The sequence below is a fragment of the Vanessa tameamea genome, chromosome 15 (assembly GCF_037043105.1).
Source record: "Vanessa tameamea isolate UH-Manoa-2023 chromosome 15, ilVanTame1 primary haplotype, whole genome shotgun sequence".
Classification (NCBI taxonomy): Eukaryota; Metazoa; Arthropoda; class Insecta; order Lepidoptera; family Nymphalidae; genus Vanessa; species Vanessa tameamea.
This window is the reverse complement of record NC_087323.1, coordinates 7,900,292-7,919,866: the sequence shown is the minus strand read 5'-3', so window position 1 is coordinate 7,919,866 and position 19,575 is coordinate 7,900,292. Positions and strand designations below refer to the sequence as shown.

At 30.8% G+C, this 19,575-nt stretch overlaps 2 protein-coding genes across 2 annotated transcripts in view; one reads left to right on the top strand and one right to left on the bottom strand.

Annotated features, from left to right (window-relative positions):
- Spri (sprint) overlaps positions 1–19,575 on the bottom strand; it is a 216,654-nt gene that overhangs the window by 196,740 nt on the left and 339 nt on the right. The window contains exon 2 of the mRNA XM_026638885.2: positions 7,039–7,115. Coding sequence (XP_026494670.1) covers positions 7,039–7,107 — 69 coding nt within the window. The 5' untranslated portion in view covers positions 7,108–7,115. The remainder of the gene's footprint in view (positions 1–7,038; positions 7,116–19,575) is intronic.
- LOC113399691 (uncharacterized) lies at positions 14,849–19,540 on the top strand. Its single transcript, XM_026638890.2, has 5 exons — positions 14,849–15,078; positions 15,181–15,264; positions 17,087–17,153; positions 17,389–17,558; positions 19,047–19,540. Exons 1-5 carry the CDS (start codon positions 14,926–14,928, stop codon positions 19,449–19,451), a joined length of 879 nt encoding a protein of 292 aa, XP_026494675.2. The 5' UTR covers positions 14,849–14,925; the 3' UTR covers positions 19,452–19,540.

Here is a 19,575-nt window from a genome sequence, read left to right as displayed (position 1 = left end):
GAAAGATATAGTTTGTTGTTAGATAAACAATATGATCAGTATTAGTAAATAACCATCGGTACATTCAAACAAGAAACAATAACAATATAAACAGGCCGTGAGTGTAATTTGTATGGTATTATTTTATACAGTAGGTCAACGACCAACGTATTTGTATACATGTCGTTGCTAAGAAACCAATAATAACCATAACGACTCATTCCACTAGTGTTCCTGTTAGAGATATATAACTCTCTTAACAGCAATCATACTTATTTGTATATTTTTAATGATAATGGTGAACCATAATGGTATACCATAAGTCACCTATGCTATGTAAATTTCTTTAATAATAACATTGCTTACTTTTTTTTTGTATTACTTTAGTAACTTCATTTATTAAGTTAATTCATCAGAATAGTATATTTTAATAATCGACTCAATTTAATATAATGTTTTAAAAATAATACGAAGCTATTTCCATTCTCAATTGAGAGATAATCCCCCTTTTAATACAATTCCGGGTCATAATGCGACTTGATCTACTTTTTTTATTCCTCATAAAGTGCATAGAAGTCGAAAGAGTGCTTCATAAATGGCATAAAGCTAACGAAGTTCGTCTAATTGTTTGGAAGTGTCGCATAATGTCTGCCGGGACTGTTGCTCAAGTTATTATTTCTTTCCATCGTTTAATGTTATGAGACGATATTTTATTTAATACAGTATAAGGAAAATATTAAGATAGAGGCGTTCGGAAAATGCGCTTATGACTATATTTTATTTTTACGGTCTATTCGAAACAAAAACCATAGGATATGTAGTATATTTAATAAAAAAATCGTGATTTTTGAAAGTATATTATATTAAATATATTTTGGTGCGATTAGAGTAAAACTTTCAAATATTACTGCAACTTTCTCTGTGTCTTTTGAGTCTTGTCTTTTTTACGCAATACCTGAAACCTAAACGAAATTGGCTTATGTATGAATTAATGCATAGTCTTCTTAATAGTTTATTGAAAATAAAATCATTAAATACTATAAAATAAAATTGTATTATATTCCTAAATTTATAATATATTCTCAAAAAGCATATTTCTGAAATTAGGATATACTACGGTATGCAAATTCCGACATTAAACTGCACGTTCCCTCGAGGCTCTACCGACGCCCGCGCGTTTATGAATAATGTCTTTCCTTACAGCCACGACAAAGTGTCATTTTTCCGCATCTATTTAACTATACGTTTATATTTACCATCGTAATCTGCTAAAGTGATTCAATATAAAAGTAGACCTTTTAAAGCTATTGGTTTGTCCGATTATAGAATGCGTTGCCTCACTATTACTAAATATATAAAATTATCTACTTATAAATATTATAGTTCCTAATTTGAGTTGATGACAAATTAATGTGATTATTGAAAATTATAGTAAAGATTAGAAATATATATCTCGACCGTATTTATCAATTCCTTACGTATCAAACTTAACATTGGCGATATAGTTTACACCCTGTTAGAGAAGTAGATAAATTAATCTAGTTGAATTTAGTTTTAGAAAGATTTTCATTATTTTAATATTACACTAAGACCCGATTTTCTACTTTTTAGTTTTTAGAGGAAGCTATTATATAATTATAGTATGTAATACGTGCTCTAGAAGAGCTTACAAGTGGAATGTATGTACAATATAAGACCTCCTTTGTAAACTTTAATTGCTACTAAAATTTCATTAACGATTGGCTTGCAATTATTATACAAATAAATAAATAACATTGTGATTTTTATAATCTCATCTATAAAAAATAACATAAAATTGATAGTTATTATTTGTATCAATTGTTGTTCGATACAACGATGCATTGATAAAGAACATCCTGTGTAAATATAGCTCATTACAATGTAAACAATAATTAAATACTGCAAAACAAAGTTCATAAATATCAGCAATCTATTAAAAGTAATACAATAAAAAGTTCTGATACTGGGCCAAGCCAAATAGTCGTCCGGTCATGATATACATTTTAAAACGCATGTGAATCGAAAATAATTAATTTGAAATATTGTGTAGGATCGCCTTAGTGAACGAAAAAAAAAGGAAAATTTCGTTATTTTACTATTTCTTTCATGATCTTTATGGTATTTTTTTTTTCGCTTTCTACGAAATTTTGTTCATTTGAATTTTCACATACTGTTGATCGTTGTTAAAATGTCGACCGAGAACATTAAAAATTAAAATTATAACACCTACATTTTTCGATGTAATGACTAAGGCCAGGCTTTTAAGGAGCAGTAATCGAAGCTGCTCAATCTAAGTCTCAGAATTTCTTAATATCAACAGGTTTCCTAAGACTATTTTTCAACGACAGCAAGCCGAACACAAGAATCATATATATTTCATTCGAGATATACAGAAATCACTCAATATATTAAAAACAATTCAACCCAAAACAATTTTTACAAATAACCTATTTCCTCACATATATTTTTAGTAAATATGAAAAGATACACAAACAAGGTCGGTCGTCAATATGGCGGAATGAATGGACGTTGTTGTCGCCTTGTCATTTGTGCGGCGTAACAAATTACACCCTTTACTTAATGTTATTAGACCGCAAAAGTTATTACCGCTGTTTGTCGAAGAATGTGATACAGGACGCCATATTGCGATCGAGTTTGATTACTGCTATTAATTTTCTGTCAGTGCAAGGAAATGACTGGACGAATAGATAGATAGACAGATTATTTGTTTTTTTATTGTTCAATATTATCTATTTATCTAAGGATAGATACATATAGAGTTGAATAATCGAGATAAAGAAATATATCTGTGTAACAAGATACTCTTATTGGTTTGATGAAATACGATTTAATAAAATATTATGAAATAAGGAGCAGTAAATTTATAAGATAATAATTATTAGATATTAAGTAAGTTTATACACATCGTTACATACTATACAATATATGTCAATACATATATCGTAGCTTATTAAACACGCTTTTAATAGACTTGCATTGTTTGTTAGTCAAATCTTGCAAGTTGGATTAGTACCACTTCTTTTTATCCTACGGGTATATGAAATTTTATTGTTGGTTCAGATCCAATGAATATTGTTTTTTGGATATACCTGACCTGTTCATACACTCAGAATTAGCTGTAGACAACAGAACATCTCAGCAGTCAACAGCACAGATATAGAATTATGTAATGTTATGCATTGAATATTAATATTCATTGTTTACTATCGTATATATGCATCGCTTTGAATATTTTTATTATAACCTATAACATACATAGTTATTATATTCGTGTATATATAAAAAAAAATCAAAAGTGAAAAGTGATCGAGAACTAAGAGTAATATAAACATAATTTATATAAAAGATCTTCGTTGAAAATTTATGTCACAGCTAACATCCTCTAGGGAGTGAAAATTATTCAGTTTTACTTAATCAGTGAAGCTATTCTATAAGAACTTACTTCAACTCTCCTTGTTGAAATGTTGAAAAAATTTTTTATAGTGAATTTGATGCGTGTGTTTATATTCATTTCAATTTTATAATTATTATAATCAAAATCGCACATTCCGGAATTCAAGGCATATTTTGAATAAATAATATTTTTTTAGATCTCATTTGCTTAAATGCCCAGTCAGCAATGTCTGACGTTGAACTATATTTAACAATAAAAACTTCTTCATCTACTACTTCTACTGTGTTTCATGAGAAAATAGTAAACGTTTAACATTTAATTGTACTGTTGTTATGTTTTTATTTTGGATAGTAGGATTTTTTCTTCAAAAACAATTCTTAAAAAAAAATATTTTAAAAATCGAATTATCAAAGTAAAAATATGTATCATCATATCCAAAATCTTATTAAAACTTGTTGAAAGTTAATTATTTCAGTACCGAGTTGCGCGTTACGCAACAAAATGAGTTAAAACTCCAGACAGCCAGGTTCACAGGTAGGGAAGTAATAATTACATTCTGTCGAAGCACGATTTTGATTCACGTCAGTTTATTAGTCACAGAACATGTCCACAATATTATAGAAGATTCGTATTTTTTTTTTTATTATTTACTTTTGCTTTTGCCCGGGCCTTTTTTTACATTTTATTTTTATAAATTGTGGCGTTATTTTATATTTTTTACTGAACATCAGCAGATCTTCGCTGGACTTCGAGCTTGTCGTCTTCTTGGAAGACATGGCCCACACTGACATTTCTTTTTTTTTTCAGTTTAAAATAATATATAAATAGTCCATAATAAATCATATATGATATATAAATATACTGTATATGGTGATTGTTTTTTTTAAATCCTAATTACTGCAATCCAGCGGGCCCTGCTCCGTGCTCGATCAGAGAGAGCACAGCCTCAGCGACTCTGATGTCGCGTTTATGTATAGATGTCTTAAGGCTGTGCTCTAGAATGGTCTTTTCTGAAACACCCGCCGCTCGGCCGATGAATCTGCCGATAGCGTCGCTTCCATCGTCCGTGTAATAGACACAGGTGTTAGTGTGAGAAGATTCGTATCATCACGAGTCCTTCAACGTTTTTATCTTTTAAAATACTAACCAACCGGATTACGTTGCTAGAAATTATTACTTTTGATAGGATAAAGAATTTATTTGATTTTAGAATTGACTTATTGAGATTTTCTATTTTTGTATTATCACACGTATATGGAAAAGTAATAAGTATTGTCGTTTATTCTGTCCGTTCAGCCAGAACGGCTGAACGGATCTGAATGAGATTTAACACAGAAATAAATTATAGTCTAAGCTATCAATTTGATTGTCATTTCGATAAGATAACATTTAAAATATACCTTCTGATAACATTAATCTTTTATTCGAATATCTTTACTATTTGATATTATTATTATTTTAATCGATATAGGTGCGATATATTTAACTTATATACTATATAAACAAAATAACAGAAACTAGCTAATAGCTGGTGAAACTAAACAACAATACATCAAAAACAACTTCTAACAGATTTACACATACGTGTTACGTTTTATCGTTCGGACGCCCGGCGCCGCTGTGCGGTCGCGGAAATTGAACGGCACCGCAACTACGTTTTGCAATTGCTAAATTTAAAATGTTATTTTATAAGAGCTATTCTATAAGAACAAATGAAATACGATCGTTAAATGTATGTATGTATGTATATTGTATGTGATATGCGACTTTGGCTATTATAATTTTATAACTGTTAAAAGACACACTCATCAAAATAGAATATCAGCGTGAGACGATTTTTTACATTTCACGAGTGAGATAGAAAAGAGACTTTATGAAAAAGCATTAAAGACACAAATTATAAGCTAATCTTTAAATTACATTGCAAAATACCTCTATTTTCCATGGTACCCGAGGAAGCCCGTCTGGGTCAGTACGACGTATTCATCAGTCATTTTACCCCCAAAGAATAATACTTTGTAATACTCTATTCCGGTTTGAGCCACGTTAATTACAGTCACAAGGGACATCAAATTTTAGTTCCCTTAATTGGCGGTAAATTGGTGTAAGGAAACATTAATATATCTTACTATGTAGATAATACATATATCATGCATATATCATGAGTAGCTTTTTACTGTTGCCGAATTGGTGTGCAAATACATTACAATTCAATTTTGAAAAAAATATACAATGCTGTACTAATTATAATAAATTGATAATGTCTAAACCGTCGACAATTTAGTGATGAAATATAATACATATTACTTTATCTTTGAATTTGAAATACATAAAAATTTGATAAAGAAAAAGTATTTAAATCACTTATTTTTAGTTTAATTTTATAAAAGTCACGCAACAATTAAACAGATAACAAATACAAATAATAAAATCGTTGACAAATATGACTGAAGGGTTGAATTCGAAACAACTCGTCTACTAAGTGACGTGACTTCATATCACGACGCCTGAGTGATAATATAACACTAATTAAAATCTCGGCCCTTGGGCTGTTTGTTCGGAAAATTGCTCCCGTCGCTAATGGACAATTTTCATGATTGTAAGTCAAAGTTTTAATGATCATTTCACAACTTCTCCAAAACACTTTTAAAGTTTGATGTGATTGGATTTATGAGTATCTTCGAAGGTTGAAAAGTTGAGTTTGTTTAATGTTATTATGCTTCTGTTTAAAGAAGAAATATGCTATAAATTATATATATAAATTATAATATTGCTTTCAATATACACATTTTTAACAGTTTGGAATTTTAATATGTGTGTATGAAATTTAAAGGGAATTCTTTTGCTGATACACATGCATACATAGCACTAGCATTGCTGTGTTATTCTGCTCTGCAGTTATCTTAAGGCGCTTCATTTTAACAAACTTCACATACGAATTCTAAAAAATCTATATAATTTTGTGTGTGATGAATCTCATAATCTATTATAATTAAAAATACGCAGTTTTTAAGTTAAATGTCGCGAAAACTTGTTGATTTAAACTAAATTAAATCAATTTGAAGAGTTTACTTCTGGTAATCGACAAAACTGACGTTATTCTATTTACTTGATGGTAGATACATATTTATTGTATTGCCATCCGAATAAAAGATAAGTATTAAATGAATACGACTAACATTAAGACGTTTGCTTAAAATTGTAACACAGCGTATTGTATTTGTTCTTGTAAACGATTTATTTTTACATATAAGCTAAACGCGTAAAAATTTATATACCACATAAAACATTGCAAAGGCTTATTAACCGTATTTTGTTATAATTTACTAAACAATAATATGTGGAAATACGTCGACGTTAATACTAAAAATATTATACATTATATAATATATATCAGAACCATGTTTTAAAAACTAAAAACGATAACCGCAGGACTAGTACTTTAGCAAAATAGGAAATTAAACTGTCAAACGCATTCATCGATTACCCTTTAATGAATATCATATATCATAATAGTATAGTTCTGTGTACAAAATAACGAGCCGAGATGGCCCAGTGGTTAAAACGCGTGCATCTTAACCGATGATTTCGGGTTCTATATAAATACTTTATTATCATTTTACCTTCATATATGAGCCGCCATTTTTATCCTCACAGTGTCGTCTGATGAATCGTTCACAAATATTTGACATGCTCAACTCTGAAACAAGCACAAACATCATAATTATAAATTTGTATAAGGAGATATTATTGGCGAAATAATCTATGCCTTTTTGGCACAAATAAAAGCCACAAAAATAATAAGAAGAAAGGAGATATATTTTAATTCGCTTATTTATTTATATTAATGCTATTAGTAATCTTAATATGTCTTTTAAACTATTCTTCACTTCAATTCTCGTTATCAACAAATGAATTCCACGAAGTTCAAATTAAACAAACATTTGCCCAACCCGTTGTTCGTTTAAAAATGAATTCTTCGAACGGTAACTACTACTGGAAGAGACTAAACATCGCGAATATGTATTTTATATTTTGGTCAATCTTCACTTTATCCCCATCACTTTTGGTATATCGATAAGTATCATAGGGTAAATAGTATGCTTATATGTTGCCAACGTGGTCAGCGCGCCGGAGGTTTCCAAACGAACGCTGCCAAAAATATAGGTAATATTTCATACCATCTTCATTATACGCGGATTCGATTCAAAATTAAATCAATATACATATATAAAATATATTTATCACACAGTATACATCGCAAGAAAAAAAAAATCATTTTAAGCGTTTTTGACCGGTAGTTATAGATTTATTGTGAGATATTACAATACATTTACAAAAAGACTTGGGACGAACGGGAGCGTGTACATATTTCCACTAAGGGAATAGAGATCGCTTGGTTCGATATTTATTGTTCTATAATATGTATATTTGTATATCATTATTTTGAAGAGCATCTCGTGCAAATCCTAGTGTAATTAACTAAACATCTATTACTTATTTTAAATATATACTATATTTTTGTACCTACTGAGGAGTCAACATAAAAAATCAGAAGGTCAATCATCATAAGGTTAAGGAAGAAGAATAGAAAGGTTAGCTTTTTTTACTAGTAATCAAAACAGAATCAAAACGTACACGTCTATGCTTTGCCTTTTATTTTTTTATGGAAAACAGATACAATTCCTGCACCACCTATATTGTAATTTAAAAAACAGATTTAGGTAATTATATTTTTGAGGTTACACAATTGTCAACAATAATTGTACAACATTCAAATACAATCGGATGAATGAATTAGGAACGTATCCTATACAACAAAACACATTTTTTAATATATTTTAATATATTTTTTTATATTTAATATATGTATGTATGTTGAAAATTCTTTGTAAAATATTAATGAACGTTGAGCACATCCAGTAATCGATGTTGTTTATTTCTGTCAAGTAAACATTGGTCCGGCGTCGACAAATTTAATTCTCGTACATCCGGAATGTGTAATCGAAGTAGAGGAAATGTACCATGCTAAGGCGATAAATTAACACTATATTTGTAATATAATTGTACACCAACATTACAATACAGACAATCGAGCAATGAAAGTCTTTTAATGCTCTATTAAACAAAAACTATTTGCACATTAAACATCGCTTTTTAATCTGTTGTTAACACGAACGTATAAAATATGCATTTTTAAATTTGCTTATAATAATTATTTTATTAATAAATATTACGGGACGCTTCTTAATTATAATGTGAAAAATTTACATAATTTGATATTGGCAAATAAATGAAGACATCGCACCGAGATTCCTTACATATAAATAAAGGATAATCATACAAAACGTACACACTTGCAATAAAAAAAAGCGGGGCTTACTATAAATATTTATTTAAATCTATGCTAAAATATTAAACATATCCATTAAACTTGTCGCGTCCCCAACTCGAAACGTTTTAACAAATTGCCTTTGAGCTCCACCGTTTAAGCGTCCTAGTTAGAAGTGCGCAATTTCCTGGTTACCAAAAATAAGTGTCATTTCACAAAAAGGGTGGTCTGTCGCCACTCGTGCGTGAGTTATGTAGTCCTGGTAACATTTGCATAGGGCTTTCATTAGATCGTTATGCTTATATCCTGTATCTCTGTCCATTTTAGGTTTTATTTTACACTAGCAATACTCGCAGTGTCGCCAGCGTGGAATTCAATTTGTGACGGAAATAAATATTTAAATAATTAAGTAGCAGCATAAAATAAAAAAAAATGTAATTGGTAACTTGTAAATAGCCATATTAAACTTAAAAATAGGCGGTTATTTTGAAATAACAGATAGACACTTCAATTTTATGTATTTGTATAGATAAAGACTATCCATTACATTCCGGTTCGTTTTGCTCATTTCGCCTTACCATAGAATAACTTTTTCTCTCTTTTGAGAGATACACTACTATTGTCATGTTTAAACTAAATTTTTAGGCAGCTTTTAAGTAAAATAATATTATAATATTCAATACCACCACAATGACCTTTTAGGCTCCTTATTACGTCTTCTTAATGATTTTGTTATATCTGCTCCCTGTGCCACAGGTAATATCACAGGGAACTTTTCTATGCCACAGAGGACTATTTCTTTTAGTCATTTAAACAAGGGCAACATTAATTTGCTAGACTGCGTAGCAATGAAATTCAAAATATTTTATTTTATAGGTAGTTTTCATACAATGCCATCTAAAACAAGGGATAAAGAATTTATTATATTAGAAATGAAACGTATTGCTGGACGGATATATCCACGTATTAAAAATGACTCAAAAAAGAGAGGAAATGATAATAATTCCGAATTTAAAAGGCTCAATAACTAATTAGCACATGAGACGATGTAAGCCCAAGGCTTTGAAAAATATTTGGAGCAGACTTAGCACGCAAACATTTAGAAATAAATTATTGTTTATCTTTATAGAACAAGTAGGCGGATGGGCAAATCGGCCACCTGATGGTAAGTGGTCACTGTCGCCCATAGAAACTGGCACTGTTATATTATAATATTAACCATTGTTTATATCACAATGCGTTACCAGCCTTGGAAGCTATGATGTTATGTCGCTCACTCATCCTTCATACCGGTACACAACAATATCTACCAGCCTACCCAGACGGGTTTACACAAAGCCCTACCAATAATTACATAACCACAGATAAAGAGAACAACTGAGAAATACCCATTTCTGTTATTTAAATACTTATAATGAGTTTATCAGTTTCATTTAAATTCTGATTATACTCGAATATAATCTTTTCATAAAAAACAACGAAGTCGGATTCGTTCGTACTCGTAGATCACATAGGTGTGCGGAACGTGCCGATTCGGTCATAATAGACACAATGATCCCTTTCGGTTTGCAAATTAAACAACCTGTGTTTTTAAAGCCACTAAAATTCCGCTTACTGTTATCAAGAACGAATACTTACAATTTCATCAGCGATAATTTTATCATAAATGCCAAGCGATTTTAGTAACATATCTCTTCATTCCCTACTAAGTCATTTGTTTAATACTGTTTATAATAAATTCAGGAACATCAACTGTTTTTGTGAATATTTTAAGGCACAGCGTCGTGTCATTTTATCGGCCACGACACAACCATGCGAATATCCCAATGTGCGGATTATAGGATTGTTGGGGTATCGTTTTATGTCCGCAATTTATTTGATTCCGTTCACTGTCCACACACGTATGTAATATAGTCATCAGAATATTATTTATATTAAAAAATGCTTTTTTTTGCATTATTTGAATGAATATACTAGTTGACTTTCAGACAGGATATATAATATGTAATTGTATTTAACTAACATATGTATATCAAATCTAGAAAAAATGAATCTTCTGAGTTTCTTGCCTTCCTTCTTCTCGGTAGAATGTACATTCTGAATCGGTGATAGCTTTACTTTTAATATAGTTATGTAGAATGAAGTAATTTTGATTTTGAAGGAGAAATGAAATAAATTCTGATTTTGATATTTGATTTTCGTAAAATTCTAAATCACGTCATAATATACTTTCGTCAAAAATAACTAAAAGCTATGAAATATTTAAAGTCAAACGAGCTCTATAAATTATTAAATTTTAAAGCACCCTCCTTTGTTTATAGAGGAAATGAAGGGTGAACTTCATCTGACAATCATTAATTTACTTCCGTATTCTAAAACAAAAACAGTTCATTTTAAATACATATATATATGCATACCTAAATAGAAAAAAAAAGTTATCTATGATACTGAATACTATAAGGACGTTAATGAAACCCTATACATTCCATTTGAAAATATCTATTTGATCTTTTTTTGCATGACATAAAAAATATATTACCTATTTAAATCCAATAAACTATTGAACAATCATCAATCTTCATAGTGAGATTACCTCAACGGAAATATGCTTAAACCTTCAAACATTATTTAAAGGAAAAAGTTGCCAAAAATTGGTTTTTCAGAGAGATTATTTCGAGAAATTATATTAAGTTCACTTTGTATCAAACATTATTTAGGCGAAGTTTATAGCAAAAAAATTCAGCAAAATGTTCAATATTAAGAAAATCAATTGGTTATAAGTGATATGGGCCCACTTTTAGCTGAGATCATACTGTCTTAAGAAGCATTACATACATTGAAAACCCAGAAATAAATCTAATATTCCAAAACAAATTTGCAGGTTAACATAACAATTGTTACATTTAAATAGAGTAGATATTCGTTGAATACAGGCAGGTGATGTCGCCTCATTACGCACCTCCATCCAGCTCGTTTGTCAGCGTCCACGTTTCCGAATTACGCGGAGTTTTTTATTAACGCCAATTTCTCGCGCTCTAACGAGTGTAATTTTTTTACTCCGCCTATTCCTTTTGGGATGTGCAGCTCGTGTTTACGTTTGTGGCTTTTAGATTTATTACAGAGATGTAGCAAGAGGATAGAGCATTTATGGTTAATCGTTTGTATTCATCAAATCTATGTAACTGTAATTTTAGACATCTCCTGGGAATAAAAGCACGTAACTGATTGATCGTATTGGAGTGATGACTTTTGACAAGATATCTGTGTGTTATTAAACTAACTGAAGTGTCAATATCGCATATCACTTTTTAATATTTCACGATCGTATTCTGCAATGAGTTTCGAGTTAATTCGTACGGAATAGCTATACTGAAATAGTACTATTTTTTTTTTTAAGAAATAATGATTTTTATACTCGTATAGTCGATTTTTTTTTGACATAGAAGCCTGGTGACTATAATCAGTCGGGTTTCGTCTGTCTTTCTATGTACGTATGTACACTAGCTAAATTAAAATTGTCCTAATAAAAGCGTAAAATGTATCATCTATGATATTATGTATGTTATTTAACTGAACCATAGGAGACACAACCGTAAACAACGTCATAGTTCAATAATCGAAATATAAGCCAAATAAAAATGCTAAAAATGTAAATTCCAATAAGAAAACCGTACATTTCAAAATGCAGTATTAAGGTTTTCCATTAATAAAACGCTTTTATGTTTACGACATCTCAACAATTCATAAACGATGTCACCTCAAAGTCACCCCATTTCTATTTCGAATACCCGTACGTCTGCACATTTGCACCCTCGCATATTCAGCTGCATTAACGTCTCACAAGCATCACCGCATTTTTCAAACCACGTCACTCACAAGACTCGTATTGCGAGAATCTCACAAACATCGCTCTCATGTCATCGGTGGATGCATTTAGAGCACCCTCAAGCAAAAGCTACTTTAAAATTTTAAAATACAATATATTACAAACTATAAACAGCGCTCGCATTTCAGAATACGTATCAGAAGCGTTTCATTTTGTAACTTAATTGTATACTTGTATAATTGTATAATTTTCATCGCACCCTAAGATTCGATTTCATAACTTTCTATATTATGTACATATATATCTATGATTATCGATACTAATATCTATATTTGATATTATAAATATGAATATAACTCTATCCGTCTGTCTCGTGCTCCCGGACATACTACTGAACCGAATTTGATGGAATTTGATATGAAGCGAGCTGGAATTCTAAGCAAGAGCTACTTTTTATGCCTTATACCTGACGACTAACTATATAAGAATGTCTGGATGTGACCCAGATATCTATAAAAAAATATTCGATTCAGCATCGATACTCATTGTGTCATGTATAATCAAATCAGTAAGGCCATCGCTCAAGTAGACGTATAGTCAAACGCAATCACAAATCGCATTTCTATTGATACTCGATTACGACTCGATCTATCTACCGTGTCACCTCCTGCTTTACCTTCCAAACGTTCTTTGATGCTTCTAGACGTTGATGGATGTTTGCTTTCTAAGGCTTAAAAAATAAATTCAAGGAAACAGCGTTTCGATTTTATAACGTCGTAAGGTATGGGTTTAGTGAACGTGAAAATTATATTTTTATTCTTAAAAAGATTTTAAATACAAGTTTGTATAGGGTACAAAAAAATTACAATACAGATACGTGATTTTGTAAAACTGTAATCTCAATTTTCTGTAAAGCTTTAAAAGAAAAATGAGGTTTGACCAATTTATCCTACAAGATCATTTGTCACGACCCTCTTTCTAATTCCAAATGTTTTTCCATGCGGTAGCAATTGAAAAGGCATCCGATACTTTTTCCACCTATGGATCTCCTGAAGAATTTAAGGTCGTAAAATAAAGGATCGTACACCGTCTACGAAAAACGAAGATATAAAAAATGTACACCTGGAAGTGGAATTAACAGCAATTTTATATAACTTTAATAAGAACGTAGTTACACAATAATAGTAATCCTATATTCTACGACATACTATGAATAATGATACGTTGTCTTAATAACAGATTAAACTACACACGGACTGTTTAAATATTAATTATTACTTCCCTTATTATTATATATGTAGCCTTCACGTAAATTATTTTTCTGAAATGCTCTATCCTCCAAATTGCTTCATCGCAATAATTTTCGTTAACATTATCAACCGTTTTATATCTTTGTACGCAGAATTTTATTAGTGGGTTCCTGATATATTGCAGTGCCAATCGTAAATCTGCTTCCCGCAAAATAAATAATTTAAACTAATAAAACGGAAACGCATACGTTTCTGTCGATCAGAGATTATTTATTCCATTAACTTCGGACTAACACAAATAAAACTCTATAACAAATTACATTTAAGGAAAAAATTATAAAGAAAACCAATAGAAAATAATAAAATAATGTAAAATATACTTAAGCGGCTTCTTAAAAATATGTATTTAAATTGATTCATTTTAGTATAAGTAAATATTAAATTAATTAATGTTTGTATTTAAATGGTGGCAGTATACAATACAGTACCTACCTTGCAAAATGAATAGTTCCTTCATAGATAGACCAAGGATATGTAGTATTTAGGTAATAGATATAATTATAATTTACTAAAAGAAAATTGGACTCTAAATTTGGAAGCGTAAAATATATTATGGTAGAGCACGATGTTTTCAATAATTTATACACAGAGAGAACGCATTATACAGTGCGGAAACTGTTGACTTTCTTTGCTTTCGCGTTACTTGTGTAGAATACTCTACCATTCCAGGTACTTCAATGAATATGGATACGTGTTCCCCATTTCTCCATCTCATCTTTTCGTAATCAATTTACTTTCATGCTTTAAGTAGGACTAACAGTTTAACTATCTGAGACAATGCTCATACAGCTTGTAACAATCTGCAATAATATGACCATCATTATGATTAGGAACAATGAAATGACTTCGCAACGCTCAACAGGGCGTAACTATATCTTGGAGTCCATTGTTTCACAGTCTGTCAAATTGTCATCCAAACCTCCCCTCTTCTAACGCAATTTTTTATAAAGTATACCATTTCAGCGTCTACTCTTTTAATGTAACATGAGCTCCATGCAATATTTCATGTGTTCGAGTGGTTTCATTTAAAAGTGTTTACATCATGCAGTTACATTCTTTTAGATCTTCGTACAATGTATTTGTTTCATTCGGTATTTTTATATTAACAATAGAGAATTTCGGAGGATGTAATCCTATTACGAATTTCAATTTCAACGAGAACATCAGGGAATTTTCTTTGAAGGAAGATAATACTGTAAGTAATATACGAAACGGTTTGAATGCTATTATGTTTAACATTCTGATGTTTCGATACGCTATATTTATTTGAGTTTTTGTTTTCTGTATCGTATTACAGAATACTTCGAATGTAAAAACGTTGCAGAAAGAAGATCCGAAACAATATACTGAATTATCTCATTTTCGACCGATTCATTTACAGGTAAATATCAATTTGAACAATTTATTGATATGTTTTTTTGGAAGGGCAAATGGGGCACCCAATGGTTCGTCATCTACAATGTCAATGTACCGCCAACAATAAGGTATAAGATTTTATAATTGTCTCGATAATTACACATGCTTGCTGCACCTGCAAACCGGAACCAAGCAATTGGGTATTTATTGTTTTGCAGTCAATTGCATAAAATCGAAGAGTTGTTGTTCATCAATTGATTTTTATAAAATCTAGAGATTGTGGTGGAAGACCACCTTGTAATATATACAATTTCATAAATTATTAAATATATATTTTTTAAATAAGCAGTTAAATTTAAATTTCGATTGAGACACCAAAAAGCGACTAGCACAAGGTGAATTAAATGCAATATCAACTAGTTAGACGTCATGTAGGTGATATATAAATAAAACGTCGAACTACGTAAGAAACTTTGTAATTGAAATGTAGAAATACAGGCTCAGGCTATTGGTGAGAATATCACTAGTATGGCCCACATTCTTGATAACTTGTCGGAACGGAAACGTGAGTCAGTTTAACCGATATAATTTACATTAATTTTTATTACAAATACCATTACATGATAAATATTGTTCCCATAGTAATTAGATGAATTGTTTTATATTGTATAGCACTTATTTTACGTCGGAACTGGGACAACATAGCTGGTAATCTTTTCCCGTGACGGTGAACATGTTACCTTTCTTAAGCAGTCTACCCACTTAAACATTACATTCTTTAGTCAATTGCATTCAAAGTCAGACTAATTTGACTTTGAATGCAAATATGTTAAAATACGAAATCAAAAAGCAGTAATTTAAAGGGGATGCAATTTCGTTTCTAAATTAGTTAAACACTTATATTTTTATCCATGTATATCTTCCCTACTTCATTTTTATTTCTCTTCGACCGACAGTGTAAAGGCACCATTCTATTAGTCAGATATGAGATCGATTCTTGGTATTATCTTTTAAGTAACATACGAGGAAAACATTTGACGTAGGCCTTGACTAATTTTTGTTTACTTCACCTGTTAGAATGTATTGGTAAATCATACAACTGAATTTTAAGCCAGATACACGTAAAACACTCAAATTTCAATTATAGTTCACTGAGTAAATTGTTAAATAGTTCTCTACATAAATATTGAATAAAATTAGTGTAGGTTTCAGTTTTCATTTTAACTAAAGATGTAAAATGTTAAAAAAAAGTGATTCGTTGATTTTCATACAGTTTGAATAAAATAATATTCGAAATATAACTGTACGATAATATCTCGTACATGAGATTGACATAAAATAGTAACTAAATACATAGTTCTTCGCCGGTTCTTCTCCATAGAAACCGGTCGTAGGTTAACATTAAATTTAATAGAAGATAAATTTAATAAAAAATAATATGACGATTTAATAATATTTGAGAACCAACCTGAATGAAACATATATCTTATTATTTTGATTTAGTTATATGCTTTCGATATTTGGCCTTGTTTGTGTAATATGTTTTGATTGAGAAATTTAAATCGGGAAATGAACAAGTCTTTGATTCGATTGAGAAGTTTCAACATTAAGAGCCGTGTGAAAAGAGGGCAGCGACCAGACGCACCGACTCCGACCCATCGGACCGTGCCTGAGGACGACGGTGTAATTGGATTTAATTATTTTCCTAGGGAAAAAAATCTCCACAAGGGCTGAACGCCCACAGCTTTAAATTATTTGAAAAGAATTCATATTTGCGATGTATTCGACTCTTTATTTATATATACAGCTTCAGTGTATGGTCTTAATTATATTTATAATTTCTTCAGGATATACCCGACAATAAATTAGCAAGCTCAAGTCACAGCCGAGGACTAATCAATCGAGATCATCCTGGTAAAATAATTTTGATTACTAAGAATGAACTAATTCATTGTCTGTCTCTCAAAATATATCATTTGGGTTTAATATGTTCTCTTGATATGTTTCTCTTTTTAGTAGAAGATGCGACGATACTGTTTTAAAAACAGGTTTGCTTTTGTCTCAATCATAATGTCTCGTCATTACCAGCTAAGGAATCAATAATGATACATTAGTATGAATCATAAGATAATACACATTTCTTTTAAAGGTTATCCCATACACGAGTACGACGAATACCCACATATCGGTTACGGATACGAATATCACGTACCGCAAGCTCATAACGAATACAATCATCACAACTTCGACCCTTATCACTACGGACATCATGGTGCTGTCGGACACTATTCTGGGCATCATTACAAACACTACAACCACGTCAGTGAATTCCTATTTTGTTTATTTATATATGAAAGTTCTATTAAAGTCACCAAACAGCAATACTAATTATATTTGTGTGACGATTTGAAGAGTGAATGAGCCAGTGTAACAACTGTCACAAGGGACTTAGTTGGTGGTCCATTGAAGATGTAAAGTTCGCTAGATATCACTTACAGTACCAAACTTTATGGGTAGCGGTGATCACTTTCAATCAGGTAGCTTATTTGCCCCTCCACCTATACCTATACTATATTACTTCGTGGTAGGACTTTTTGCAAGCCTGTCTGTGGAGGTACACCCCCCCCCCAATCATCAGGTTTGAAGGATGAGTGAGCCAGTGTACCTACAGGCACATAACATCTTAGCTTCCAAGGTTAGTGGCGCATTTGCAATGTTAGGAATGTTTAATATTTCTTACAGCGCTACTATCTATGGCGGTGGTGATAATTTACCACCAAGTGGCCCATTTGCCTGTCCGAGATACTAAAAAATACAGATAAAAAACCGTGATAATAGTAATTGAGCAGTTGGAAAGAAGTCATCTATTCCCTTGTACTTGGAAATACGAGACGTTATAAATATATGTATACGTATAACCACCTAATAGATACGTACTTAACCAATGCGGTAGCAACCACGAAAATTACTATTACATTAAAGTTATAATTTGTACATTATTTGAAACGTATAATAAAGTTTGAGAACAGCTATAAAACAGAATTATACGACGTGTTAAAGCCTAATCGAGTGAAGTATATTTTGATTGATATTATTAATTATACCGTTTAACTAAATAAAGCGATTATCTTGTATAGATAAGACCTTTAGTTCTCACTTGTATTATAAGTATACTTTTAGTTTTACATGTCAAATTTATTAAAGGCAATGAATTAAATTCCGCCTACTAGTCAAGCTAATACCTAAATTACCAAGTAAATGTCGACTAAACATAAACATGTCCAAGTAATAAGGAAACGGCAAGATTGCTTGATTCGATCTACTATAATTTATTTTACATTTTAATTTATAATATTAATCAAGTTGTTATGTGATCATATTATAAGTTTTACAAAAATATATTTCGTATATATTTGATTGATACCTTCATTTGATTGACTGCTTTAACTAAATAACTGCTCAAATATAACATAAAATTTTAATCTTTGTTTAAACAAAACGTAAATAGCCACGCCAACGCCACCAACCTTGGAAGCTCTTTGTTGTTGACAAATATTTATGACCGACTTGTCTTTGTTAAATAAGTCATTAATTGGAGTTTAATCGTGGTGGAATGGTATTTAAGTATAGACAGTTTATAATCTGTAAAAGTAGATTTTCTCTGAATAATAAACCTTAGATGCAAATAGGTATAAACGTATGTTATGTTATTGGTACGGTATGGTACGGCTATTACTACTCTTTCAACGTTGTAATTTACATAGTACTAATTATGAATATTCATTGGATTCAACATATTTTTTACAGGCATTGGCGGCCAAAGCGGTATTATGGCCGATTGCAGGAATTGCACTTCTTGGAGCCGCTGCCGCTTTAGTTAGCAATCCAATTCTTTTGCAACTCGGCGTTGCGACCGGTAAACGAAAGAGAAGAGAAACCGAAGAAATTACTGGATCCGATTTAGACACCGACTTCACAAAATGGAAATCACAAATCGAAGATGTTCCACAACTCGCTACGAGCATTAATGATAAAAGTCTAAATAGAATACATTTTCAAAGAAAAACCTTAAAAAATAAGAAACTAAAATCAAAACGTCTATCGATGAATAATCATCCCACTCAAACCCCTGGAAATTTCGAATTTAATGCTCCAATAAGTAATGAATCGCATGATATGAATCTTGTACGAGTTCCGATGCAGAATGTTTAATTACATGTTAAAATACAATAATTAAATACAATATTTATTTTTAATTTTATTACCAAAGTTAATTCGGTTATACATTTAAAGTGTTAATTACTTATTCATGAATAAAGGTCACATAGTGTTATAT